We start from the raw sequence: 27276 nt of genomic DNA, 5'->3' as shown, positions 1-27276 counted from the left end.
AACTATGCGTCCTTCAACCTTGCATTGTTTTCTGAGAGCTTGACCTGTCCTCTCAGTGAAAGGTTTCCACTTGGCTTCGGTATGTTTTTAATTTACTTGAACTGATAGCCCAGAAAACCCCAAAGGAGTGGCAAGGGGAATTGCAGGGTAGATTCTGCCACACTGTACTGCAGTTAATCCTCAACTCATCAACATGACTTCCTGATCAAACTCAAAGAGGACGGTCTCTGAGAGACTCTTCCCCTGTCTTACGGCTGTCTTAGAGCTGCTCACAGCCAACGCTGTAGTTGCACTTTGCAGAGAAAGAAGCGTTTTATTAGCAGAAGACGCAGCAGCTGCATTATGATTTGCCCACGCTGGTGTTGTGCGTACATATGTTGCAGTTATGGGCCACAAGCCCATTGGAAGAGACACTGGATAGCTCAGAGCAAAGTGTTGATCCCAGGTTTGCAGAATGTAGGCTTTAAATAATAGAGCTTGCACGGCATGCTTTACATCACTTCATTAGCAAGCTCTAAAAAATTCTGCCCTAATATGAATACTAAGGCATTGGATCATACTGAATCCAAATTCATAACAAATTTACATCCCAGCCTGGTCTTTTCTCTTGTCTTTTTTTCTTCATCCCATACTTTGTAATCACTTTTTCTCCCTGAACTTGAAGGTTTGCGTCTGTTTTGGTTCAGCTGTATTTCTCTAGCTTATCAATGTCCTGAAGTAATAGACAGGCATAATTACTAAATTATCTGACTATTTTATATCCTCGTTTAATTGTCTATCTGTTGCCAAAGACCATGCTCACATGTTCCATGCTTGGTGTTTGATCCTGATGTAACAAACTATAAATGTCACCATGTAATTTTCAGAATGGAGAGCGGATTCAGTTTTCCACTGGGCATGTGTTGCATGGACTGGCTTCTCTGTTTTGCTGCAAATGCCCGTCATCCTTCTGCCATATGTGAGAGGGTGATGGCACCTCACAAGAGCAACAGGAACAAAACCACCCTAAAGCAGTAGCGCTAGAGGTGCTCGGCTTGATTGTGAGAAGGGCTACGGACAGATTGTGTTCTGATGACACTACAAAAGGTAGAGGAATGTTTTATCTTCTGAAAATCTCTGCCTGAGATTCTGGAAAGCATATGGCCAGTGAGGCCATGAGAGAAGGAGCAGTTGTTATCTCAATGAAAACTGTTATTCAGCAAAAACAGAACTGGAAGCTGTGTTTCAGAATGAATTTAATGTGGTGTCACATTCTGCATTTGAGTTGAACTTTAGATCCTTGCAAACTCGAAAGTACAGGAGAGTTTTCTGGGGCTCGCAGTTAGTCGTTGCTGTTATTCCAGAGATGTTCTTGGATGTTTCAGTCAGAGATCTGAATAGTTCTGGCATTTGTACTCACCAGACTTTGTTACTGCATTTGTCTCACAGCTTTTAAACAGCAGAAAACATGTACAACGTATTTAAACAACACCAGAGAAATTAAGGTCATGAGAATGCATCATCAACAAATGAAGATAAAAAAGAGCTGTTGTTTAAAAAAAAAAATGTTGTTGCAAGACGCTTTTGAAATTCTACTTACCAAATTCAGAGTCATGTTGATGATTTATTCTAATGTAGGAAAACATCATCAAGAGTGACAAGCAAGCTAGTCACTGTCTAGTCACCTGCCAGCAAATATTTCATAAAGACTAAAAAGGCTGGTACTGCCTTGCTGAGCTGACACTAATTATTTCAGTATACATGGAGCTTTGGGATTCATGTTAATTCTCAAGTCTGTCTTTAGTTCAGACTCATTCCACTGTGTAAACGCAGCAGAGCACAAATTATTTGACCATCCTTTCATAATCTGTCCCCACGCTCACTTGCCAATTATATAAACTGATCCAAATACCTGCTCTCAAAGGATCCCCATTTGGGAATCACAAGCCAATTAAAAAAAAAAGAGGGATATCCACTTTTCTGTAGCTCAGGTCTGGTAGTCCTATTTCATGTTGACATTCATTTCTGGGTATCTTCTTTAGATAACATTGTTTTCATCAGTGTTCAGAAAAGATACCTTTCTGGTGATAAAACCCTTTTTTAGATGAAAACTCTATCCGATATAGCATATTGCATCCCATAGGAAGGGTGAGCTCAACAGTACCTACCAATATCCTGAATATCCCAAGAAACCCTCCCACTGCCGCATCGTGATGCTGTTTCTTTGTTCGTTACACACTTAAGTGAGTATTTTTAGAACAACATCTAAATATTGAACAGTGGCATAGTGATCTTGCAGCAGCTTAGTGACGATGCTTGTTGAGGGTGTATAAAACAGCATTCAGGCAAACGCAAAACGGCAGTCACCTTGGTGGCATGAGGTAGCGTGAGAGAGGATTTGAGAAACGTGGAGCTCTGTGTGACTGAAAAAGACCTCATTTGTCTGTTCTGCGAAAATTCAGCTCTTGAACTGGCTCATTTTTAAGGTTTGCAGTAAAAATAGCTGCAATTTTTGCACAAATGCTTCCAACCGTTGCAGCCAGTGGATGTCTGCCCTCCGCAGGTAACAGATCAGAACCATGTACGAGTGGTCTCCTTGCTGCGATGTCCAACTTTTGGCATCCAGAAGGTCCACGCAGCTTTGGAGCCACCACTCAGTTCCGTATGCTCTTTAGATGTCATATACGGTATCATTTTTTGGTGACCACCTGCTTCATTGCACTTCCAGATGAACTGAAACGTACTAATGGCTGGATTTACATCAAACTATAAACCCCGAAGCAACGATTCCCACTGAAATCAGTGCCTGCAGATAACTGCTTGCAAATGTTTGTAGAATGTTTGAGTTTGTAAGTTGCAAGTAAGACTAAAAGTGAGTGTGGCTTAAAATTGCAGGAGCCTCAAAAAATACTTTGCTAGTTTTCTCCTGTGGTGTTCTTGGGTTTTGGGGTGTTGTTTTTTGGATTGGGGTTTTTTTTGCAAAAAATAGCTGAAAATTGTAAAATGCAGAGAATTACGTTCCCACTGGCTCTTACCTCAAATGAAGAAAATGTGGCTCACAATCTTTCTGATTTATGAGAGTTTAAACATTTTCTGGTGGGAGCGCAGGTCACCGTATGGTAAAATAAGCTTGTCTTTTCTAGTTATCTTTTCTGCGGACTTTCCAGAAGTAATGCCTGGAATCCTACAAGGCCACAAAGTATTTAAGTGTTGGGACTGGATAACCTCAGCAGAGCTTCTCCAAATCTACTTTTCATTGATGCATCGTTCTGTAAGGCAGAAATTTTCTAATAAGGAACCAGACTCTTTAAGTCAAAACCACGGGCTCACCGTTTCCATTTTTATGCCACAGCATTTTAATGTGTCCAACACCAGAGTATGCCATGGGCAGAATCCGTAGTTAAAAAAAAAGTTCAAAAAGGACTCAAAAGTGCTTCCAGTAATGAAAATTGTTTTCTAACTGAGGTGTGTTACACTTCCCAGGCTGTGTGGGGAGATGGATGTTTGGGATTTGTGTTCAAAATCCATCTCTTAGAAAAAGGTCGCTCCTCAGGAAGCAGTAAGAAGTTGAACCAATTCACCTTGGCAGCCGTGGAGCTGACTCTGCCCCTGGTTGTGGTTTGTTTGGCTTGGTGGGATAGGTCTGCAGAGCCACAGATACTGTAACCCTGTTAATGCCAAGGAGCAGGGTAACTTCATACTGTAAAACTGGGCCCATGACATAGGCTGTAAAGGAATTGTCTCCCTTTTTTTTGCATTCTGGTAGGTTGCATTTATTAGAAATTTGCAGGAGCTTCTTTACCCCAATGTGCCGCTGAAGCTCCCTGCAGCTGGTGTAATGGAGACGATATATTCTGGGAGGCATCTTGATTGGAGAGTGACAGCTCCATATATTTGTGAAAATGAAGTGGCAGCAGAGTTGCCAGTAAAACATATTGTGTCTTTGTGACGCAGAAATATATCAAGTTAATAACAATAATTTTCACAGTTACACGTGACCATTTGCACGCAGACAGTGCTGTTGTTGGGAGATGTCCTAAGCAGCAAGGAAGAAACTAACTGGTTTTGTGTTCTTGTTTGCAAAACAGCCAAAAGGGAGGAAGACCGTGCCCGGAGAACTGGCGCAGCAGCAAAGCGACACTCTGCTCCCGTGGCGCCAGCATCAGAACGCCAACGGCCTGCGGCGGCAAAAGCGAGACTGGGTCATCCCACCGATCAACGTGCCGGAAAACTCCAGAGGGCCCTTTCCGCAGCAGCTGGTTCGGGTAAGTTAAAAAAAGAAACAGAAATAATAGTAATAATGGTAATCTTGCAGCGGGTCTGGTGAAGAGCTAGGTGTGGTCCAAGCTCGTGGCATGGAAGTCTGGCTCAGAGCACAGGCTCGCCGCTCATCCTCCCCCACGCAAGAGAAGTTGCCTTTTCCATGCTGCTGAAGTGGTACTCTTCCAAAGAGACTTTCCCCAGTTTTCCCTCCCCCAGCTGAACGGCAGCCTAATCGCCTCCTTCCAGCCAGTCCCTCAAGAGACGCTGGCGTTGCTGCCAAGATGGCACTTTGCCTGCGCTGTCATCCAGAAAACGGCTGCAGGTGTAAAGCTGGGCTTGGTGACACCCAGCGACGAGGGGGTGCTGCATCCTTCCCTTCCTTCGCAGAGCTGGAGTGCAGATGCGTGGCGGGGCTCGAGGAGGTTGGCTGCCTGCCGCCGCTGCAGATGGATCCCTCATCCTCTGCATGTTGCTAGTTTCTTTCTTTGCAAGGATGATCTCCAAGATCAAGTTTACCCATGTGGTTTTCTGTGATGATTATTGGATGACAGGAGAAGAAAAAGAAGGAAAAAGGGGCCTTTGACAGACACATTTGGTTAATACATTATTGCTGTTGATAAGTGTTAGCAAAACACAAATATGTGTTGTTATTCCTCTTTGCGGGTGCTGGTTTCAGTTTTTTGGAGCAGTAGAAAGATTAGCTGTAAAAAAAAAAGAATTCCCTGGTAGTCTTTTTCAACTCTTCCCTTGGAAGAAAATGGTGACAATTATAAAATTTCAGAACTTATTTTGAGCAACAGTGATGTGTCACTGGCATCCCCTCTCAGGAAGCTCACCTAGTCATCTTGAAACAGTGCCTCGATTCAAACGAAGTGTCGTCATTACCTGTTTCACACTGATTAGCTGATACTCTTCTGCACAACCCATGGCTGGGAGGAAGAAAGGAGCTTGCTGAGTCTTTTAGAAGTTCAGGTGAACTTTGCAGTGACTCATGCAATGACCAAAGGTGCATGTTGCCAAGTATGGGGTAAACTTGAATTGTTAGTGTCATTTCGTTGTGCAATTAGGGAAGTACAACAAGGAACAAAATAGTAGTAGGTGGCAAATGTTTTTATGTCTGTCCTGGAGAAACAGGGAGGGAAGCCAAGGAGTCATTGTGTGGTCAACAGTGCTGGGTAAGGAGTGACCCATTAATGTGTTGTCCTACTGAGCTGAAGAAACGTCTGAAGAGGAGAATAACCTGACGTGTCAAAAATATCTTCCTAAATCAGACTAATAATTTAGATTAATTCCTGAATTAGTGTGAAAAATAAGTGGAGTACTTGCAAAATGAACTAATGCCTTGTCCCACTCCCTGCTGATTTCTTTTGAGCTTTGACTAGACAGTGAGAGGACAACTTGGCACCAGCTTACCATGGCAAATTTGTTGATTTATAAGGACTGAAATCTCTGTGGCACTTTTCCCCCCTACACTCTGGAAATGAAACAGAAGGACTCAAGAATGCAAAACTCCATATTAGTGAAAGTGACAAATAATAAATTTTATATAGGTACAGAAGAATTTATATTCATCACTTAAATTACCAGTAACCTTGGAAAAATAACCTAGCTGATGGAAACACAAGAACTCCCAGATTTTCAGCAATATATTCCATTGCAGTTTTTAAATACAGATGCTAGAGGAAACACTGAAAATGAAGTAAAAAATGGGGTGGGAAAGAAAGAAATGGCTTACAAAGGGCTGCTTTCCTTTTCACCTGACGTGCAGAAAGTATCGTAATGACAGGGAAGATCGTACAAAGAGTGCAACTTGATTAAGCGTGAGACCCCTGATGTTTCAGGCTTGGGTTGAGCTTCTGCTGCTTTGCAGCGTCTGGCCCGTTTGCTGGCCCCCAAACGTGAAGCTTGGGTGATTCCTAGCAGGAGTTACAGCTTCCCCTGTTAGACTTTGCTCTTTAATTATCCAGAATAGGACAAATCAACGTCTTCAAAGACCAGCACTATCTGATTATTTCCATCCACATAATCTTCAGATTGCCCTGGAGCATTCTGCTGTCTCCTAGATCTAGGTAGCAGTTTTGATCTGATTTCCCATGCTTTTGCTCACTGAGCGCTGAATATTTTTGTGTCCATCTGCTCACAAACTGGAGCTAGAAGTGCACATGTGAAGTTACAGCTCAGATCCCATTTGTACGGAAGGAAGTCTGTCACAGTTTTCTCTGCTACTTTATATAAAGCATTCAAATCTAATGCTAGTTCCCGGACACTGAACTTTTTTTGGTCCAGACAGCCCTGCTTGAGCCTACGTTTTATAGGTATAACTAGTGGAAACCAGTCCCTCCATTATGATATCGTTGGTTCTGGTTACCTCCAAGGAGAGGAAGGGATGGCATGAAAAATCTGGGTATTAGAAAACCAAAAAGCCCTACCAGAAGTACATTTTCATAGTACCACTTGCTGTTTGCGTTTTTATAGGTCAGACTAATTTGAAATGCATAGGCAAATCTTCTGGGTTCCCTCCTACTCCTGCTTCCTATTGTGAAGGTAAAAATTCCATTTTATGGAAGTTGATTAGTTACTTGTCAGTATTTTTAGCAAGGCTGTGCCTGAATGAAGTTTAAATCATAGCAAAGGTGAATGCAGCTTGATGGCAGCCACATACCTCGAAATGCAGCCCTATCTGGTTCAGCTGGGATCAACTACAATTCTCTGCTCATTAAACCATTTCATTCTGATAAAATACATTAAATGAAAAAGTTTTTAGAAAAAAAGAAAAAAGGAAGACGTCACAACATTATCCCTGCCAAAAAAACCTCTGTTAATTACAGGGTTTTTTCTTTCAAAGGAACATCCGTGTCTGTTCATATGCATCAACCACACTAACTAGGAAATGTATTTCAGAAAAATAATATGTAAAAAATAATAATAGGAATTTCTGATGAGTTTTGGCTGCTGAAAAGATTTACTTATTCTTCAAAGAGTTTAAATAAACATCTGCCATGTATAAGCTAAAAATATTTTTTATTGGTATAAACAATGTTCTGCAAATTCTGGTTTTGTCTTTGAGCTGAGAAAACAGTTATCAAATTTTATTGATATATGCTTATTTATTTTGCAAACATTTATGAAAATCTTGGGTTTAATTTCCTTGTGCTTCACTTCCACCTTTGTATTAGGAATAATATTTTACATGCTGTGAAATATTTTACTGTAGTGAGGATAATTTCATTACTAATTGTCAGGTACTCTCATTATTATAACTATGAGGTCCATAAAAATGCCTATTAAAAATACAAAAACAATATGAAATCCCCCTCCTTCACCAAGCAAATGACTCATGCAGGCACACTGATCAACTAAGATAATATATTAAATAGTTGCGCCCTTGCTGAGTACCATCTATTTTCTCACTGACTCATCCTTTTCAGCTACATGTGTAGCTAATTCTTAATTATCTATTTAATTATCTATTAACTAATCTTGTATTTCATCCTCTTTTGAACTTCAAAAAGTATCTCCGTTTTGGATCCATATGCAAGTCTCCAGCTTCTTCTGAGTCAGTTTTCAAGGCTGAAGTCTTGGCCCATCTCACTGGGCCATATGAAAATCATTCCTTTAAAAGACCGACAGTCTTGTGCAGGACCAGCCTTTGGTCATGGCATGCTTTAGATAACAGTCTCCTCTATCAACCACTGCAACTGTATTCACCTTTATGAATGCTCCAAACTTCCAACTTTATCTCCAAGACCTTGCTAGAGCTCTTTTGAGTGTCCTGTCTCTAACTTGATCTGCATAGACCCTGATTTTTCCAGATTGCCTTTATTAAACTTGGAACTGAAAAATGTGGTGTTTGCCCATTAGACCTCTTACAGTAAACAACTTGTTCATTCTCATTACATCGGCATGAAAATCCACTGAGGATGACCGAGACAGGATCTTGGTGCTCTTACAAACTGCCTTGATTGCGTGCTACAGGCACAGCATGCTCTCTCATATCTGAGCGCTGGTAATCTCAGACACAAGAATACTAGAAATAATCTAATGTGTATAACAGGGAATAAGAGGGAAGGATGCATTTTATGTAAATTTAATCAGAAAGTCCTGAAGTGGTTTGGAAAGTTGGCGGAATATAATATACCTGAAGACTCTTGCGTTGCTTCTTAGCAGAGGTGTCGCTGATTGGTTGGGTTTCATGCGGCACGGTGCATGTTAATGGAGCAGAGAGCTCTTCTTAGCACACTAGAAAACCCCGTGGTGGACTCATGGGTGGGTATAGCACATGTTAATCTGTACAGTGAAATTGGATATTTAATATGAAAAAAGTTGATAGCGCACTCAAGAGCTCCACAGCCTATTTGTGTGCCATAGCCCATCCTGGCGCAGGAAATAGGTATAGTGAGACAGTTCTCCAAAAGTCTAAAATCCCAGTGTTGGAGGTACACATGAGGTACCCACGAAATCCCTACGGGCTTGGACCATTGGCCCTCAATGTTGCCATTTCCTTTGCTCATCATGGCTATTTCAGCATGTACCTTTACGCTGGTTTAAATAGTTGTATTGTAGGAAATCCCTCATGCCTCCCCTATCAACCACGTTGCTTACTGCTGTGAAATTGGCAGTTCAGAATCCATTAACTCCCAGCTGCAAGACAGATGGCATCTGTCTGTGGTGAGAGAAGGTTTGTTGAGAAAAGGCCTTGCAAATGCTTCCCAAAGGACATCAGACCTTACTTTTCCTGAGAGAGATGTGGACAGCCTTGATTACAAATAGGCCTAGATCTTCCTTGTTCTTCACGGGAACAGGTGTTTCTTTTGCCTTACCAACCACAAAAAAACCCCAAAAAATAAAAATTCCTAGTTCTGGCTCTCAGTACCTCTTGTCTTTGGTACCCCTGTAAGCATTGCCAGCTGAAGTTCAGAAATTAGGTGATTTGGTCTTTATTGTGACAGTGAGAGATAGGAAGGAGCAAGCCCAGAGGGTGGGGAGGAGATGGGACATGGTGCGCGTTTTGCTGCTCTGGGCAGGCACAGCCTTCCTTTGAGAGCCAGTTAAAGGATGGTAGATTGCAACAGCTCTTGGCTCTTGACTCTGATTTCACGCCACAAACCACCCTAACACCAAAGAGAGAAAGATTACTAGGAAAATGATTTATTAAGGATTCACATTGCCACGGTCTCAGCTCTGGTATGGACCTGTCCTCTGTGTGTGCGTGTGTTACCAAACCAGGACTCGGCACATGTGGAACGAATGGAGAAAGGGAAATACGACACACAGCTGCTTTCTTGACACATCCATTTGAAATTTCTCATAAACAGACAGTTTAAAGCAGGTTCTTAACCATATACCACGCTGTATATATTCCTCAAACTACATTCCTTTGTTTGCATTCTCCCTGGCGTATGAACATGTCATTCTTAATCTCCAGCATTTCCAGAAATAGAAGGCCAGATCCTGATGTAAACTCACACGTCTCTCCAAAGCTGGTGGGGCTGCACTGGCGTATACCATGTGGGAATCTAGGTCGAAGAAAGCAGGTGCCCAGTGCTTTATGGGCTCCACATGCACGCGCGCGCACACAGCATTATGGATTGAAAAGTGCAGCTACAGCATAAATGCTCCATTTGAAATTCTCTTACAACAGCATTCAAGCCTATACTGTAATTATACATATTGTATTTCCTTGTATTCAGACCCATGGGGAATTTATATTGTCCTTGCTAAAGCCAGAGGGACTGAAGGAAAGCAGTCATTTAATGATTCAGCTGTCTTGGGCTCTATGATTTAATCAATCATATGAAAGAAATTTTTAGATTCTTTGTGTTTAGAGTTCTCTTGTCTGAGCAGAAAATGTTCCCTTTTTGAATTGCTTTAATAGCTGTATTTATGCAGCTGAAAGTTCCTTAAGAAATGAAAGTAAAATCAAATTGCTGAGAATGCCTAGATAATTTATCGGAGAATATTCAATTAGAATATATTAATATTTTAGATTTCCATCATTAATTTAATATTCAGAGATTTAATTTAGTCGTTGAATTGCTGTAGTGCCATGCGTGGGTAGATTGTTAGGCTGAGTGCTTAAAACACCTGCCACAAACGGGTGAATCTCACTTTGATTCCCAAGAGCACAAATGCCTTTCTACTGACATAAGTCTTGCAGCAAAAACTCAGACACTAAATCTTGCCTGTGCTCTGCGTTTTTCCATAATTGCAGAATGGAATAATACAATCTTCTAGCAGGAATAAATGCAAGACCCTTATTTATTTATTTATACATTCAAATCCAGACTGAGGGGGAATTTGGTGCTTTGCGTGGTTCTGAGTTTGTCGGCGTATTACTGAAGAATTTCATTTTGCCAGCCCAGCCTTGTTACTCAAGGAGAACTGTCCTAAGTGAGGTTGGGATTTTAAGGTGATTGGCATTCTGCAGGCAAGTATCAGGGACTCCCATTGCCCAGTTCAGCTAAAAATACTGCCCTTGAGATTTTGCCATTTTCCAGGATGCTTTGGGAATAGTAGCATGAGTTGGAAAAAAGCCCCATTAAATCATAAAAAACTACTAAATCATAAAATTCCATGTGATTTGGAAGTGATAAATTTCCATCAAATATCATATCAGTTGCCTGAAAAAAAAAAAGAACCAATTTTTAATTTCCCACAAAACATAAAAACTGAGATTCTCAGAAGCCATTTGCAGCAATGAGACTCAGCTCCCACTCTGATTGGGAAGTATTAGCATGAAATTTCAGAAGTCTCAAAATCCATTGAGAATATTTCTGGGTTTCTTCAGGTTTAAGCAGAATCTTGGGTTGTTACTTTTTTGGTTGATTGTTCCTAGTTTGGGTTAAAGTCAGGTTGGGGTCCAGGTGCCATCATTAGAGGATCAGTGTTTGTGCTTGCCATTCAGTGTCCTAAAACTTATATCCACGTATGTGGATGATTAACATGGTACAAATCCTGGTCAGATTTGTGCTAACACATTCCTAGAAAGCAAGGGCATCATGTAGCTACCAATTGTGCAAGCGTGAAAAACAGAGAAATTCCGAAGAACGGGAAGACAGTGAAAATCCAAAGGACAGCAAAAATCTGGGGTGCAGTGGTGAGGCTGACCTCACGTATGAGGTTTTAAACTGTTTTGCAGTCATTCAGAATCCCCGTGAGGCAGTGGGGACATACTAGCAGGTATTTGTGACCCTACCACCAACTGCTACTTGTTAAAAATAAATAACAGTTGTAAGTTCGATCCATATGGTCTTTGCTTAGGTATTTTTCCGTGCAGGATCTGATCTTTTCAACCTGTTTGCGTAAGTGAGGATTGTCTTTCTCTCACAAATAAGAAAAGGAGGCAGAAGAGATGAGTGGCTTTGTTCAAGACCACAGAGCTGTTGCCATGGCCATGAGCAGCACTCCCCGGTTGTCGGCACCTGGGCCTGTCCTTGGGTTATTTGAAGAATCTCATAATGGACTTGGGTTTTATCGAGTATTCAGAAATCTTTTGTTGAGGGTTACATTCAGTCACTTCATTTCGTGTCTGAGTTCAGCTGCTACCTCTGTGCATCGGGTCTGCTAATGTACAGGCTTGTTTTTACAGTGATTCAAAGACACTTGTCCACCACAATCCAGGGACGAAGCAGCGGCTCTCTTTCTCTGCTGGGTCTCAGTCGGTTCCTCCACCACCACCAGCCCCATCCAGCCCTTTCCTTTTAGCTCCTGCTCCAAGTTCACCTCAGGAGCAGGAAATGTAGGAAGCACAGAAGGATAAGTACCCCTCGCCTTGAACTGTCATACCAGACACACTACAAAATAGTTCATCAATCACTCCAAAAAAGTATTTAGTTGCAATACCCCATTGCACATATTGCAACATATCATTACATCCCCATCTTCTCCAGAAAGTGAGACAAGTGTAATAGCCGCTCAGTGTGGCTGTCATTATGTGTAGAGGCAAAGACAGGAAGGCACAGTCAGAGCTAATGTGCACAGCTCATGAAAGCTACTGAAAATCTGTAAAGACAGAGTGTACACAAAAACAGTGGGTTAATTTGAGAAGAATAAAGCTTTGGGTTTGCTCATGCCTCTTCCAAAGAAAAATAGTAGTAATGAAAAAAGCTGAGACACGAACAGAGACAAAGAACTTGCAATCTGCCTCTTTGCTGCAGTAGTTCATTATTTAACGCTCATCACCCACATTAGTAATAGCCAACTGTGGGACTTGGCTTCCTTGATGAGTCAAAATGGAGTCCCAAAGACATGGTGGCACTGCGTGGGTGTGAGTTTGGATTTGCAGAATGATGGTGCAGATATAACCTTGGCTGCTGCTGAAATTCACTGTATCAGGCTGGAATGAGATAGGAAGCAAAAAAAAAAAAACCACCCATCCATGCTTTTTCTTTCCTTACTATTGCATATGTTCTTGCTAGTCTGCACCACTGAAGAATTAAATTCAGCACCCTGGAATTTCAGGTGTCAGCTTTTAAGATTTTAGAGAATTTACTCTTGGGCTAATTTTAAGCTTTCACTGCTGCAGTTAATTGTTTTATTTATAACAGCTGAGATTTACCCTGATAGAGGTGTCACTGTCTAAATCCTTCCTCAGCTGGCTCTAATGCAGGCTGATGAGAGGTGTAAGCCCTGGTTAGGTGATGGGGCAGCAAAGAGTCGACGTGCAGCAGTTTACCACACATTTGTTAAAGGTACCATTTCTTAGTGATTTGTTCTTTCCCATAGCTCTTACCATATTTTTAATAATGACCATATTTTAATAACATTAGTATCTGTTGCTAATTTCCTTAATTTAAAGGACGTTTTCCTCCTATCTGAACAGTTAGACAACTTAAAAACAAACAAACAGAACCTTGGATTATATTAGGGGAAACATTTTGCCCAAGGCAGTTTGGGTATCTGCAGATGGTACTGAACATTTTGGCCCTTGTTCAGCAGAGATTTTAAGTACGTGTCTGAATTTGAGCCTTTAAGTAGCTCCAGTGGCTCTTCTGAGTCTATTTAGTGACTGGAAACTAAGGACATGAATAGTGCCTTACTGGATTAAGACCAAGCATTCAGCATTATGCAGTACCAACCTCTTTGGCCCTGCTTATAGTTTTTCTTAGATTCCCAATTTTGTTTATGTTTCTCTGTGTGTACTGCAAGCGTACAGAGACCACGCTTCCAGATGTGCACACACATGTAAGCCTTTGCATACATCATACGAGCATATTCCTTTTTTCCTAATAGACACCAAACCAGAAGCCTGCCCTGAAACACCAGCTAGTAGACCTTGGTTTCACACATTTGGCACTAGGTAGGGAGCTGAATTTTATTTTCCTCCATGAACCAACAGAAACTCGCCATCCCCTGGAAGCCCCTGCAGCAGGCGGGCAGGGTGAGCTCACCCCTTAGAGGGATGGGGGGTTGGCTGCAGGTGCAGGAGGTTTTGTCTTCCTCTCTGGGAGTAATGAGGTGTGTTTAACTGCAGCTGACCTGACTGGGGGTACTCTGCAGAAAAAGCTTCCAGGAAAAGCTGGGGCTGTTTATGCTTCATTAAGGATGAGGTGGATGTGCTGGTGAAGGACTTCAAGGTGAGTGACTTTTCAGAGCATGGTGCAGGGCTCAGCTAGGAGTGGCTGGTGGGGAAAGCAAAGGAAGCTGCTCTGGCCAAAGCTCAAGTGTCTTGTGTAAAATAGAGTAAGCTGGCAAAAGAGTGAAAATGAGGTTTGTGGTGTCATTTTATATTGTTGGAGGACTGCTGAGCATGCATCCAGCCTCACCGGGCCCTGTGCTGCACGGGGTGTGCTTCATCGCTGATCTGTTCTGCATGTCAACAGGCAAGTGGGGAGGTAGTGGCTGGGGGATGAGGAGTCAGCATGGGCTGTTATTCCAGTAAGATGATGTTTTAGAAAACTTTCATGTAATGCGTGTAAGGGATCTCTTCCCTGCCTCAGATCAGTGTGTGGTTTCTGGGATGTGTGTATATATATATATGTGCACATATGTATGAGCTACAGCTGGAAAAAAAGTCATGCAGAGTATTCAGCCTAGTCATAAGGAACTGCCTGAGTGTGCCCTCCCCTGCAGAGCTTTACCTGACTGAATTCCACTTTGAGGATCGGGCTGTGGAGACCAGGACTAAGCCTCTATGGCTCAAGTTATAAACCCCTAAATCCAAAAGTTTCTAGTGGAAATATTAACAGACCCTTAAAAGCCGTTGTGCTGGCAGGCCTCGCTGGGACAGTTCACCTTCTGGCTCCTTTTCTCACTCGTGGTCTCCGCTCGTTTTAATCCAAACATTACGTGACCTGAGGAGGTATTTGCATCTGTACGTGGGTTTACAGTCCTTTCAGTCGGTTCTGCAGTTGACTTATTTGTTTGATTTGTGCTTCAAGGCTTTGTGAGCTATAACATTTATTTAAACCAATAAGCTAATAAATGAAAGGCAGGCGCGGTGTTGTGAAAAGATTGGACGTAGGGCCCGTGGTTTTCCCCTTGAGAGGAACTGGCAATCCGTGCTCCCCCAGCAGCCCCCTCTGCTAATGGAGCCCCTCTGGGGGAAGGCGTAGAGCTGCTTTGCCCCTGTTACTATGGGATTACAAAAAATTCAGTGGAGATGGCCAATTCGTTGTATTTCCAAGTTGCTGTGAAAAGCGTGGCAGCTAAAAGACAGTGCTTCTGACCACACGGTAAGCTGTTCGGAGTTATTTCTGAACTCACGTCCCTGGAAGGGACCATATTAGTAGAGAGAGGGAAAGAAATTAAGATTAAGGATCTGCACTAAAAAGTGTTGCTAGTTAATCTGCAGCTCTCTGAAGGGCTTTCTGTGAGTCGGAAAACAAAAATAAATGTTTGGCCAGCTTACATTTTCAATGATGTGCTTTGCAGTGAAATGATGACACAATTTACTTACCAGTAAATGGCATTCAACTGCATCTAACAAAAAGAAATTAGAGTAGAAGAATCAGACATCATCAGAGCATAAATCTTTTATGGAAGATTATAGCAGTTATTTATTATCTGAAAGCAAAGAATTGAGAAGCAAGGTGGCAGTTTTCTTTCAGTGATGGGAAATGCACCCTCGAATGTCTCCATGGAAAAAAGAAAATGCTGCACCAAAGCATTCACATTCAGCTTGATGGCAAAAACACTATTCGTTAGCATCTGTTTTTGCAGGGAAACTCCTGTTAAGAGAGGAATTTAAGTATCGGAGGAAGCATTTCCAACAACTGTCTGGGTTTACCGAATATTTTTCAGACAGTGTTATGTTTATGGTGTAGATTTTTGTATGCTAAAGAAAAAGGCAATTCAAAATTTATGAAACAGCTGCTGTATCTTGTGAGCACCTAAGGGAGAGAATGACAAAACATACATGTATTTCTGAAGTCATTAAAAGAAAAAAACTTTTTTTTTACTCCTTTTGAACCATAACCCATGGTATCTGCAAGTATTAAAACATTTCCTTGTAATTTTTTTAATTAGACATAAATACAACATTTACTATTCAGGTATAACATGCTATTAGGAAATCAGCTCTCTTTCTTCTCCTTCTGTATCCATCCAGTTGTTAAATGTCCCCCTCCCTTATTTTTTTTTTAACCTCTTGTTCCTAATGAGACTTCCTCCTTCTCCCCATGACTCTTTATGTAAGCAGCCTTAGCTCTTGATTAATCAGTAATTAGGGAAGGAGTCATACTGATTTCAAGTCTCTAGTATCATACTCTCCAGCTGAAATTCAAACCTAAAGTCTAAAGGAAAGCCATAATGTCAATATTGTGCTATGTCTAACCATATGATGACAAAATCACATCAGAGTCAGACCAGGCAATATCTATTTATATAGGCACAAATCTGTCCTGATGGATATCGGGTGTAACCTAATCATAATTCTCTCTCACGGCTGCTTTCCTCCACACACATTCCCTGTCATTGCCTGCCTTTGTCATGATCAGCATTCAATATTTCGCCTTAAAGTTTACTATGCCCACTGTCATCTTCTCTGACGCATACCATTTCGCTTCATGTTTGCCGAGCAGTTAGGGCCTAATTCAGAGTTTAATGAGCCCTCATTAACCTCCGTGAGCTTTGGATCAATCCCTTGTAGTCTAATATGGTAATAATGCCAGGGTATTATGGAGTTAAAAGCTACCGTACAGTGGTCTGAGGATAAAGTCACTGCGGGCATGCAGCTTAATGGGGTATTAATTGGATAGAGGGTGTTCATAAGTACTGAGCACTGAGCGTGTATATTGTTGAAAGAACAGAATAAATGCTGAATAGTATGATCTTAAAGTAAGGAAAACTCAAGTTTCCCTTTGTGTCGGTCTTTACTACAACTGTGCATCAGGCATTTGAGGAGTTAATGCAGGCTGGGGAGAGTTTCTGGCCCAGGTTAATGGGTGCTGTCACTCAATTCATCTTCTCTCTTGTAATCCTGTTCTGAAGTTCTGCCCACCTCTGCTCCATCAAAAATCGTTCCTCAAGAAGCAAAGTATTTGCAAAAAGGTGGTAGCATTGGAAAGGATTCATCAAAGGGAGCTGCTAATTACACGCAACAGCTTTTTCCTTTCCTTTTTTTCTTCTCTGGGATAAGGTGCTTTCAACGCATCATTTAAAGTAACCGAAAATGTCGTGTTGCCAGTAAACCTCCTGTAACCTGGCTCCGTATTTCTATGGGCTGCTTGTAACATGCCCTTGAGGCTGTGCCGATAGACCTACACCAAGACATGTCAGAGCAGCCCACGTTAGACGTTTTATTCTGCTTTCTTCTTTTTACCCTCTCCAGATTTTAAAAGTTCTTAATTCTTGGAGGTGCTGTATTTATTAAGAGCCACAAACGGGAGCTGCTGGGGCCGGGGTAGGGGAAGGCTGCGCATGGCCCTGCTCTCCAGGCCCCTTCCACTCCAATTCATTTTCCCATCGCCCCTGCAAAACTCTGGCCCGTGGCAGGGCTCAGCATCCAGCCGACCCGAGCAGCGGTGGAGCTTCCCTCTGCCGCAGAGACCATGCGGACCTGCCTGGCTCCAGTCACCGCGCTTGCCTGCGTTGCCAAACTACCCGTCCCAGAGGTGGGGGGAAGAGCACTGCCGTGCCTCGCAGGGGATCTGGGAAGACAAACACGTTTCTGTGTTTCTTTGTGTCGGGAGCAGCGCGGTGATGGAAGCTGCATCTCCGCCTCAGGCGGTGTGCAGGGGAGCGCTGGGCTCAGCGAAGAAGTAATCCTCGCTGATTTAGATTCCCTTACGGGCCGATGGGAGTTAGGTACCTGAGTGCCTTAGCAAATCCTGCCCGTGCCCAGATGCCTTTAAAGTGTGGATCTTTATAGCTTAGGACCATTTTCCACTTCTGCTGTGCCAGGAGGTAGGCCCTTAGGGTAAAGAAAAACAGGAAGTGGGAATGGCCCTCCTTGACTCTTTCAGGTGTTTCAGACCTTTAAAGGTAAAAGCCCGTGAAAGAAGGAGTGTAGCAGCATGGGAACATCAGCAGGGCAGCAGTCAGCCTCGGTCCGGGGCTGTGGAGCCATTCCAGTGCCCTCCCAGTTCCTCCCAGTAACAGAATAAGGGAGACCGCAGGCTCAGACACAGGCCTCGGAGTAGTAACGACACGTGTGGGCAGGGATAACCCCCACCCCCGGTCCCTGAACCTGCTTGGGCATGGTCAGGAGAACAAAATCGCTCAGCAAAGCCGTGGAAGTGGCCAAACCAGCCCGTGCGGGCGTGTGTAGAGCAGCGGTGCAAGGGAGTGAGTGCGGTCGGTGCTCTCTGTCCCAGGGACACTGAGTCCCGTCTTCTCGCCCGTCTGACTTGGCGCTGGCTGCCCCAGCTCTGCAGAGGGGACACCAGCTGCGGCCACCCCTTGTTAGCTGTTACCGCGTGTGCGCCCGTGGAGGGTTTTGATATTCTGACATCATCTTTTCATCAGGGAAGAAGGACTAATTTCTTTCACTTATTTATCCTAGATATCCTCTGCGCTTTTTGCTTTTTCTTTAAAGAGCTATTCCTTTCCGTCTGTGAAGCCACAGATGTAACAACTCCTGTCTTCCCCCATGCAGCCAAGTGCTTTTCCCTTTGGGCTGGTGACAAGTCGCTTTTTCTCCATATAGCTAAGAAAAAAAGAACAATCACATATATAACCATTATAGAAATGTTTTTCTGGAAACTCCCAATACATGCTAGCTCCAGAAGACATGTCCCAGTTCTATTTTATTTTTAAGCAAAAGGCTGTGTAGTAGTTGTCTCTGTACTGCCTGTGCCAGCCTACGGTTCTCAGCGCTAGTTCTTGCCTATCCTAATGCCATATGTGAACCAGGCTTGAACATATATGCTAAGGACAAGGAAATTCTGCTTGATTTGTTGCTGTCCTTTTTATTCTTCAATTGATTAGGCCACTGATAAAATAAGCCTTCCCTTTGAGGAATTCTGTAATGCCCTTCTCTCCCTTCCCAGAGCAATACTGTAGCCTACGTACCTGCCTTCCTCATGGCTTGACATTCCCAGCGCTCCCCTTAGACTTGTCTCCTGTCCCTCCATTTCGGGTCTTGGCTACTTCTTCCTTCACGTTTAAATTTTTGCTGTTGTGTGTTCTGGGAAGAATGTCCCCGAGTGTTTTCTCCATCTCAGATGGTACCCACGGTGCAGCTCGTGTTGTAAATCAAGAGTCGGTCACAATCCCTGAAAGCTGTGAGGTCTGCTGAAGTCTCTTGTCTCTGGTTCTTGCACCTTCAGTCTCCAATCCTACGTCGCTCCAAAGCTTTCTCCTAAGGCATGAGAGAAAGAAATATTGGGGGAAAAAAAAAAAACAAAACCAAAAAAACCAGGTAGACTTGCAGTGACTCCAGTAATTGAGAATGTAAATACAGAGCAATCTGTGATGAAGCATTCCCACTACTGTTTTTCCTTGGACTTATGTACCAGTTAAATGTCACCACTATGGTTTTCTTGAAAGACTGCTGTGTTTTCTTACGGGACAGCATGGGTGGAAGCGTGGACATTTTCCAGCTGAGGGTATTGCTTCAAGGGTTGAATCAAAGTGTGGGAGATTTCATTAATCTTTTTCATTCAGTCCTTCTGATTGAGCTTTTTTTATTTTTAATTATATATCTATGTGATTGAGAAAGATGTTTATCCATTCAATTTGTTGATGAATGATCAAGAAGAAAGTATGGACAGGATGCTTTTAGAGCCTTTCAGCCCCGTAGTTGTAGCCACTTACACTGATAGCTCGCACTGGAAAATGGGATGTGAATCAGAGAAAACATGGGAAATAATAGGAGGAAAATGCAGAATCCATTTCTGATGAGTTATATTAAACCCAAAGATTTTCCACTTCATAGAGAAATTATTTAAGTTTCATGCAGCTTTTGAGATTATGACAAGCTGAACAACTTGTTCTGGCTTGGTGCTCAAGCGCCATATGGTACTACTTCAGCAATTTGATGTGATATTATGAATAAGAGTGCATGAGTAGTGAAATGTTTGGGGGTTTTGTATCATATTGGCCTTCTGCAGTAGACATTAAAATTGAATTCCGTTTAGAGTAAGGAAAGGGGAAAAAAAACCCAGACCTGCAGGTTTCAATAGCATAATTGCAGCAAGCAAATGGAAGATGAATTTGTGGTGATTAGGGAACCAGTTGCTGACAGAATCCCTTGGACAGGTGGGGACAACCCATGTTCTACAGGCACTGCTCTCCTTCTAGGTGTTCTCTGGTATGATGCTAATACTGTCCTTGAGGAAAAATCTTTATATGCTGGGTTTTATGTTCAAGACTAGGGGTTTGCAAATAATTGCTGTGCAAGTGCAAATTATCTCTGTTTGTAAAAATAAAATTTTAGGATAAACATGTAATCTCGGACAAGTAGTCAGCAAAAGAGAATAATAAAATCTCATTGTACTTGCCTGAAGAAGGGCCATCACTATTCCTTATGTTACTTTTCTACTAGCGATAGGAAGTTCCCTCATTACGTTGTGCTGCTAAAAGCAGTTCATGGGTAGCAGAATGCGACTGTCAAATTTTGGAGGATGAAGTGATGCAAAGGTGGGAAGTCTGGTACAATTTACAGGTAGTGATCTCCATTTGTGTGTTAACAGTCAGTTTATAGTGAATTCTGTAGATGCAGCAAAGCCCACTTCTAAATATATGTATGAACTAGGATGTATTTGAAACAATCATTTGTATAAATTTGTATGTATCTGGAGAGAGCCATGGTGAATGGAGAAGACCATACTGGCACATAAGACGACCATCGTGAGTTCTAATTGTCAGTCCTGGTGAGCCCAGAGGGGACGGGGACTGGGCCACCAGTCCAGATCTGACCAGAGGAACCTCTGGGAGGTAGAGGGGTGTCACACCGGCCATCCGAGGATCCGTGACTCTGTTCTCTTTCCTGTAGCTAAAAGCCCTTGGCCTGCTGAGAGAGATCGAAGGTGGGGCTTTGACCCGGCAGTTTAGAGGTTATTGGTATTGGGTAATTTTATCTTCTCTCTGTTTTCAAATGTACTTTAAAATGGACAAAAAAAATATTTCCCAGCCTGTCCAGAGCAGAGACCCTTGAGGCTGTGTGTCAGGTGCCAGCTACAGACAGGTGAGCCCGGGGCTATTGCTGTTGCTCTTGAAGGGCTTGCTCTGAAGCAGCATAAAGGTCTCTTGACCCCTGGGGCGTAAAGGAGCGTTTTTCACACGTTCACCAAGATTTTGGTCTCCCTGCCAGCTGCGAAGGAAGGACGGACAGCAGGACTGCTACTCCCAAGGTGTGGGCTGGCAGCTAGAACTGACTTTATCTGCGGCTGTTTGCACAGGAGGTGGCTGCTGGGGCCCAAATCCATGGACCTCTGCAGTGGTGGCTTCGTGGAGCCTGCCCTGATGTAGGTGCTACAGCAGAGAGAGGCCGTGGTGGCTACATGTTCTTAAATGCAGGGCTTGGGCCACCCTTAACCTGTGTGAGAGAATCCTCCCATGCATTAGTACCCTTAGAGACTCCTGGAAATAATTCTTCTTTGCATGTTTTAATTTCCTCAAGATGCAGTTAATAAATAATAAATGCCCTTTGGGTGGGTGGGGCAGTGAGGGCTTTAAAAAGAATGATGGCTGAGACCAAATTTTCCATTTTTTGCATGCAAACTTCTGTGAAAACTTGGGTGTGAACTTTGCACAAAGGCTGCATGATGAGTAGGGAAACACGGCCAGTGAACGTGCATATGACTGGTCGAGTGTTTGTGATGCTGGAATAACTAGTCGTACTGAATGCGTGCCTCGAAAATTTGACCCTGTCTCTTAGTCTGAACTGGAGCTATATTAGGGGAGTCTTAAGGGACAAATGCTGCTTTAAACACAAACAATATGGAAAAATGTCTGATTTTTTTTTTTTTTAATATAGAACTTTCAGACAGTAATTTTGGGATTTGTCAGGTCTGGATGTTTCCCTGAATTTGTTTTTCAAATGGCTTTTGGTTCAGAATAGAGCTTTAGTTTATAATGTATATAGTGCCTCCATGCCACAGAGCTGGCTGGTTTTCAGTTGCTGTTTTGCATTGGTTTTCTACTCTGAGAATTTCTTTCTTCTTGTTCTTAATATATTCCCAGTTGGAATTTAGTTTCTGAAAAAATTCTGCATTGCTGCAGTGATTTTTAGCAGTTGTATCCTTTTATGCATCATTCTCACACAGTGTGAACATTTTAACCTTTTCTTAATTATTAGCATTTCCATTCCCGCTGTTCATTAATCTGCGCTGGGCAAGGACCATGATGTGTCACCCAGGGATGCTGCTGCAGCAGCCGCTCAGCTCTTGCTCTGTGGAAGCCCCTGCCTACAGAGATTTTCATGGGGCATCTACCGTTTCCCTTTTGAAGTTGGAACTTAAAACTGATTTATTTATTTTGTAATGGATAGGTTGGCTTGCTGTCCTGGTGAGTTATCTCCTTTTGTTAAGCTCTTTGAAGCACTAGATATGCTAAAATGTTGTATAAATCCAAGTTGCTGTTACTGCTCTTGAGTAGTAAACGGTGCAGAGCATATTCATAATACAAGTACACAAAACCAATTGCAGCTGAATTACGGCTGACACCTTGTAAAATCTAAAATGAGGAACTGATAGAAATTAAGCAGTAAATTATCCAACAAGGTTGAGGTCCAGCCTGTCTTCCTGGGGCTCCAGTTCTCGCTCACTTGCAAATTGAATTGTGGCTGAATCTGTAGCTTTAGCTACCTGGCTTTTGTTCTCAGGTATTTAGTAGTACGTGGTCTCAGACTTCAATTCACAACTGAATTGCGGGCACAAACGCTGTTGATACTGAGAGAGGCAAAATGACTGGGCAAAATCAGAAAGGAAATCCAGGGTATATTTGAGAACTGAACAGAGTCTCCCAAATCCCCCACCTTACCTTTTCTGCATTTGCTCTGGAGTTAAGATGTTGCTGGTGGTAGCTTGAAAGCAGAGCTGATAGATATTTCTACAAAATCTAGTTTTAAAAATGAAATTCAACCTAACTGAAACTTATTTTGAGTGTTCACGTCCTATATTGTCAGGAGCATTATACTTTTCATAATGAACGAAGGCCCCGGTGTTCAAAATCTGACTGTATTGTGGCTGAAATTAGTAAGATTCTGATTTTTATGTAGGTTTTGGTTTTTTCATTAATTTTCTGCAGATAAAGAAAAAGCCCACTTTCTGAATAGCTTTCATTTAGAATACAGTTGGGTTGTGCTCCTGAAATATTAGTTGGTAATTCTGACTTTCATTCAACATCAGGTTTCCAAACTACAAGTGCTGAAACTGTAACCATTTTCCTGTTGGTGAGACTACAGTACTTACTATTTTTTTTTACCTCTATGCTGGGTGAACTGTGCTGGTTTTGATGTTGATGATAAAGCTTTAATTGTACTTCTGAAATCCTCATCATGTGTAAAATAGTACTGCTAAACTAAGCAAGAATATCATTGCATAAAAACTAGGCAACCTGGAGTATGATTAAGAGACAGTAATTTTTCCTTATTCCAACCAGCATGGTTTCAGTTTCCATACTCTGCTTTTTAACACTTTGCCGCTTGCGCAGAAGCGTGTATTCCCTACCACCGTCCAAAGATTGCCGTACCGTCTCCTAACTTTGTCCCACTCCCTCCTGCACGGAAACAGTGAAAACTCTACTTGAATGGAAACAGTCTTTAATTTCCTTAAGATTTATCTGCAGCCGAGCTGTATTTGAACAGCTTGCTGCATTCGCGGCTTCGCTATGTTTTGAACATGTTGCCGTGTTTGGATGGCAGGAGGTTAGGAGAAGATGGCACTGCTCGGATACGTGCCGTCTTCGGAGAGGTGCTGTTTGACCCTTAACTCCTTGTTTTCATGCCTGATGTGGAGTGCTGTTGTACATATGTAATGACATCAGCTGTGTGGTAGTAAAGCAAAATTACTTTTCAATTTCTCAGTAACTGAGAAACAGGAAGAAAAAAATGTGAATATTGCAAAAATCCTGCTTTCTTCAGCGGGTGCTAAAGCTGCACCTGCCAGCAGGCACTAAAAGGGCTTAGTTCACTTGATTGAACATTACTCAGGGGAGATTCTGGGCCAAGTTTCCAGTCTTGCCAACAGTTTCTTTCTCCATTTTAATTCATTAATTAGCAGCTATACCTGTTTACGTAATGAAGTGTGGGAGAGCTTTTATCAGTGTGTTGCCATATGAAATGTCACCATGTTCTCTTGATCAGATTAGAAGTGTCTGACCAGAAAGTTTCCAGCACTTCAGGACATCGCGTGTGACTCATGGAAGTGAGCCGTTAGTGATGGTGCTGGTGAAAACCTCAATCCAGGCACATTTTTCTACGGTGTAATTTCCCAATGCTCAAATATTTGATAGTCAAAAAACTTAATACTTTTATGCATGCAATGTTTAAGTTTAAACTTGTGTTCTCAAATGAGATGGTTTAATTCAGTTGCTCAGTTTTGCTTAGAAATAGAAAACTGCCATTTGGTTACAAGTCAGGGTAGTTGAGAATAACCGTTGTCAGGCATCAGCCTGTCCTGCCTCGCCGAAGTGCCGTGGGAGCACACCGATGCTGGGGAACTGGTCCTGTACGGGGCTGTACAAAGTTGATGTGAAGTTGGCACCAACATACGTGTAAAAAAAAAAAAATTTGGCAGCTCCCTGCCAGAATGGTGCAGATGATGCGGTGTGCGATAGCATGCCAGACAGGCAGTTCAAACACAAGCAGGGGCGTTTTTCAGACAGGAGCTGCACAGCAAGCAAGCTTCATCACAGGACATACACCTTTCCACTTCAGCCACTGCCAGCTGCGTACATAAACTGGTGCGAATCCCAGTGTGAGGTCTCTCCAAACTGTTTAGCATCACTGGGTCCCTAACTGCTTTATAATAAATGTGGAGGTGCCAGGTTTACCTTGGTTTTAAGAGTGACCGTGATGGGGTTTGCATCTGCTTATCTTTTTCCGGGAACGGTGTACTGGCATCCTCAGAAGTGGAGCACAGCATATGGTACCTACGTAGCGAAATCACAGCTTGCGCTGGGCTTGTGGTAATAAGTTTGTGTAGGTACGTATAGATTTCTGTAACATTGGTTGGAGAAAGGTGTAGGGCTGGCAGCATGGAGTATATTTAGGTGTGGGTTTTTTTCTTTCTCTTTATCAAGGACCTGTCTCTGTTGTGATGTGACTGGAGATTAATTTCAGTGGGTATTAGTATTTAAAAGGATTTTCCCTCCGTCTTTCCTTTAATCCTTTTTTGCTGAATGTATGCTTCATTTCTTTCTGTTCTAGACTGAGATTTGTTGAAAGAGATGGGGAAGAGAGTTTGTATTTCCCTTTTTGGCAGCCTGAGCTCTATGCGGTTTGTGTGAATTCATCTTTCAGGATAGCACATTTAAAGGCAAGAACTCCTCTTTGTGTCTGTGGAAGGGTAAAATCAAGCTTCTCCTACAGCGCATTTCAAAGCGCTTCATTAGGAAACAAGAGCATTTTACATTCACATATCCTAACCAGAATTCGTTTTGAAGAGGCTTGAAGGCAGGGACAAATAGAAGGGTTTTATAATGTGTAACTCGGCTGAACTGCTAGCGTTCTGCAGAGAGGCATCCTTTGTGCGAAGCTAAAAATGTCATAGGCTAGAATGAAGTAATAGCATAAAGTAAAATTCTGAGATTTTCCTTTAAAAATATGCTTCGAGCATTCACAATAGGGCTGTGCTTTTAAAGCAGTCAGACCTATCCCCTACAGATTAATTAGTAGTACAATGCTTGATTTTGAAAAGGAGAAGATGGTAAAGGTGGCTGCAGTGAAAAACTTGGCAAACGTCTTGAAAATACACAGAGAGAATAACCAGCAAGAAGGCTCTGCAAGGAAGCAGAAGGATGGTCCAGAGCCACACAAATCCCTCCACTGTGTACCCGCTCCGGAGAAGATGGCATCACCCTCGTGGGTCCAGAACGGTGTTCCCTCCCGCAAGCAGCCGCTGCTCAGCCCTTCCTTATCCACCTTGGGACTCTCAAACAAACGATTCCTTTACTTTCTTTCGGTCTGGGGATTGTAGCGTCCCTTGGCTATCACAGCAGAGCTGTAAGGGAGAGACCGAATCCTCTCTGTACTCCAGCCTCTGCCTTCCAGAGAAAACAGGTCACGCTCTGATCCCGAAACACGTTACTGTTAAACTTTACTATTAGTCTAGAGGGAAGAAACAATATCAAACCAAATAGCTGGGCTTTGTGGAGGATTTAACGTGCTCTTACAGTGACCTCATGTGGAACAAAAGCAGACACCTTGGTGCCCTACACCGGGGCAGGAACGCTGCTCGTCAGAGCCCACGGCCCCTCTCCTCCTGCACGCCTCCGCCTGATAGTCCTGCACGTTCCCTTACTCCTCTCAGGGACGGAAAGGCGGATTTCTTTCCCTCTGAATGAACTCTCACCTTTAGAAAAGACTTCTCCATTTATTGTTTCAGAGCCACAAGCCGCGTAGCGTGCTCACATCTGAGAGGCCAGAACGAACGCTTGCCTTCAGCAGTTCGAGTATCCAACCTTGTTCTTTGCATAATGCTTTTCATAAATGTTATATCAGTTTTAATATCGTGGGTATTTCATTTACAAGGTGATGATGTGTTTGTAGAGCATGCAGTGCATTTCATTTAGCAGTTACATGCACTGAGGGATGCATTGAATAAAATATTACTTTAAAATTAAATGATTTCTTTAATTCTATATACAGGCTCTCTGGGTTGATGCATATTACATCTGATTCAAACGGTGATGTAACTTCTGTAACCTAGTTCTTCATGCAGTGTAATTTTTTTCCATTGTGTTGTCCAGTGAATTTTATGAGTATTATTTGTTACTATGTTCATTTTTATGCTATTCAAACAAGAAAGCAAGTAATTCCACCACAGTAACTGATCATGCTGTGAAATTAGATTTTGATAGTAGGCTTTAAAGAGAAATAAGGGGTCTGCTTGCTTTTTTTTTAGAGAACTTCTGTTCCGGTGGTGATGGCTTTGCCTTTGTGCGAGTCTTTGTAGCTGTAGAGCGGTTCCTTGGGAGATGGGGTAGCAGCAGCTCCCCAACAGCAGTTCCCAGCCGAGGTTAGGGAGAGCGGACATGCGGTCTGAGGAGACACTCATCAGTGCAGGGACCCCTTCATTAGCAGAACCACCGCCCAAAGAGCAAGGTGTGAGGACAAGGCAATGGGGACACCTTGGATCGCACAAGATGGATGAGTACTTTGAGCGATGAGAAGCGGGCACGGATTCTCCTCTTGGCACGAGTGGAGCTGAGGACATACCCTGTGCTACCTGCAAAGGCTCTTCCACAGGGGCTCCAGCCTTCCCACAGCACTACAGACATCACGCCAGTAGCCTTCCACATTTGGGATGCGCTAAACAGTATTAAATTGTCAGCTAGCTGAGGGCTTTCCTTTTGTCTTCTGCCTTGTGCCTTGACCGAGAGTGTGTAGAAGGAGAAATCAAGGCATTCGGTGTCCATGCTACGTGAGTCACTCGTGTTGAGTCACTTTAAAGACACGGGGGGAGAAAAACCCATCCTGGGCTTTCTTGG

At 42.8% G+C, this 27276-nt stretch overlaps 1 protein-coding gene across 1 annotated transcript in view; it reads left to right on the top strand.

Moving 5' to 3' along the window:
• Nucleotides 1-27276, top strand: part of CDH4 (cadherin 4) — a 457956-nt gene that overhangs the window by 289393 nt on the left and 141287 nt on the right. Inside the window, exon 4 of the mRNA XM_054845867.1 lies at nucleotides 4068-4244. Coding sequence (XP_054701842.1) covers nucleotides 4068-4244 — 177 coding nt within the window. The remainder of the gene's footprint in view (nucleotides 1-4067; nucleotides 4245-27276) is intronic.

The sequence above is a fragment of the Grus americana genome, chromosome 17 (assembly GCF_028858705.1).
Source record: "Grus americana isolate bGruAme1 chromosome 17, bGruAme1.mat, whole genome shotgun sequence".
Lineage (NCBI taxonomy): Eukaryota > Metazoa > Chordata > Aves > Gruiformes > Gruidae > Grus > Grus americana.
Note: the sequence above shows the minus strand (reverse complement) of the source record. Positions and strands in the feature narration are given on the sequence as shown.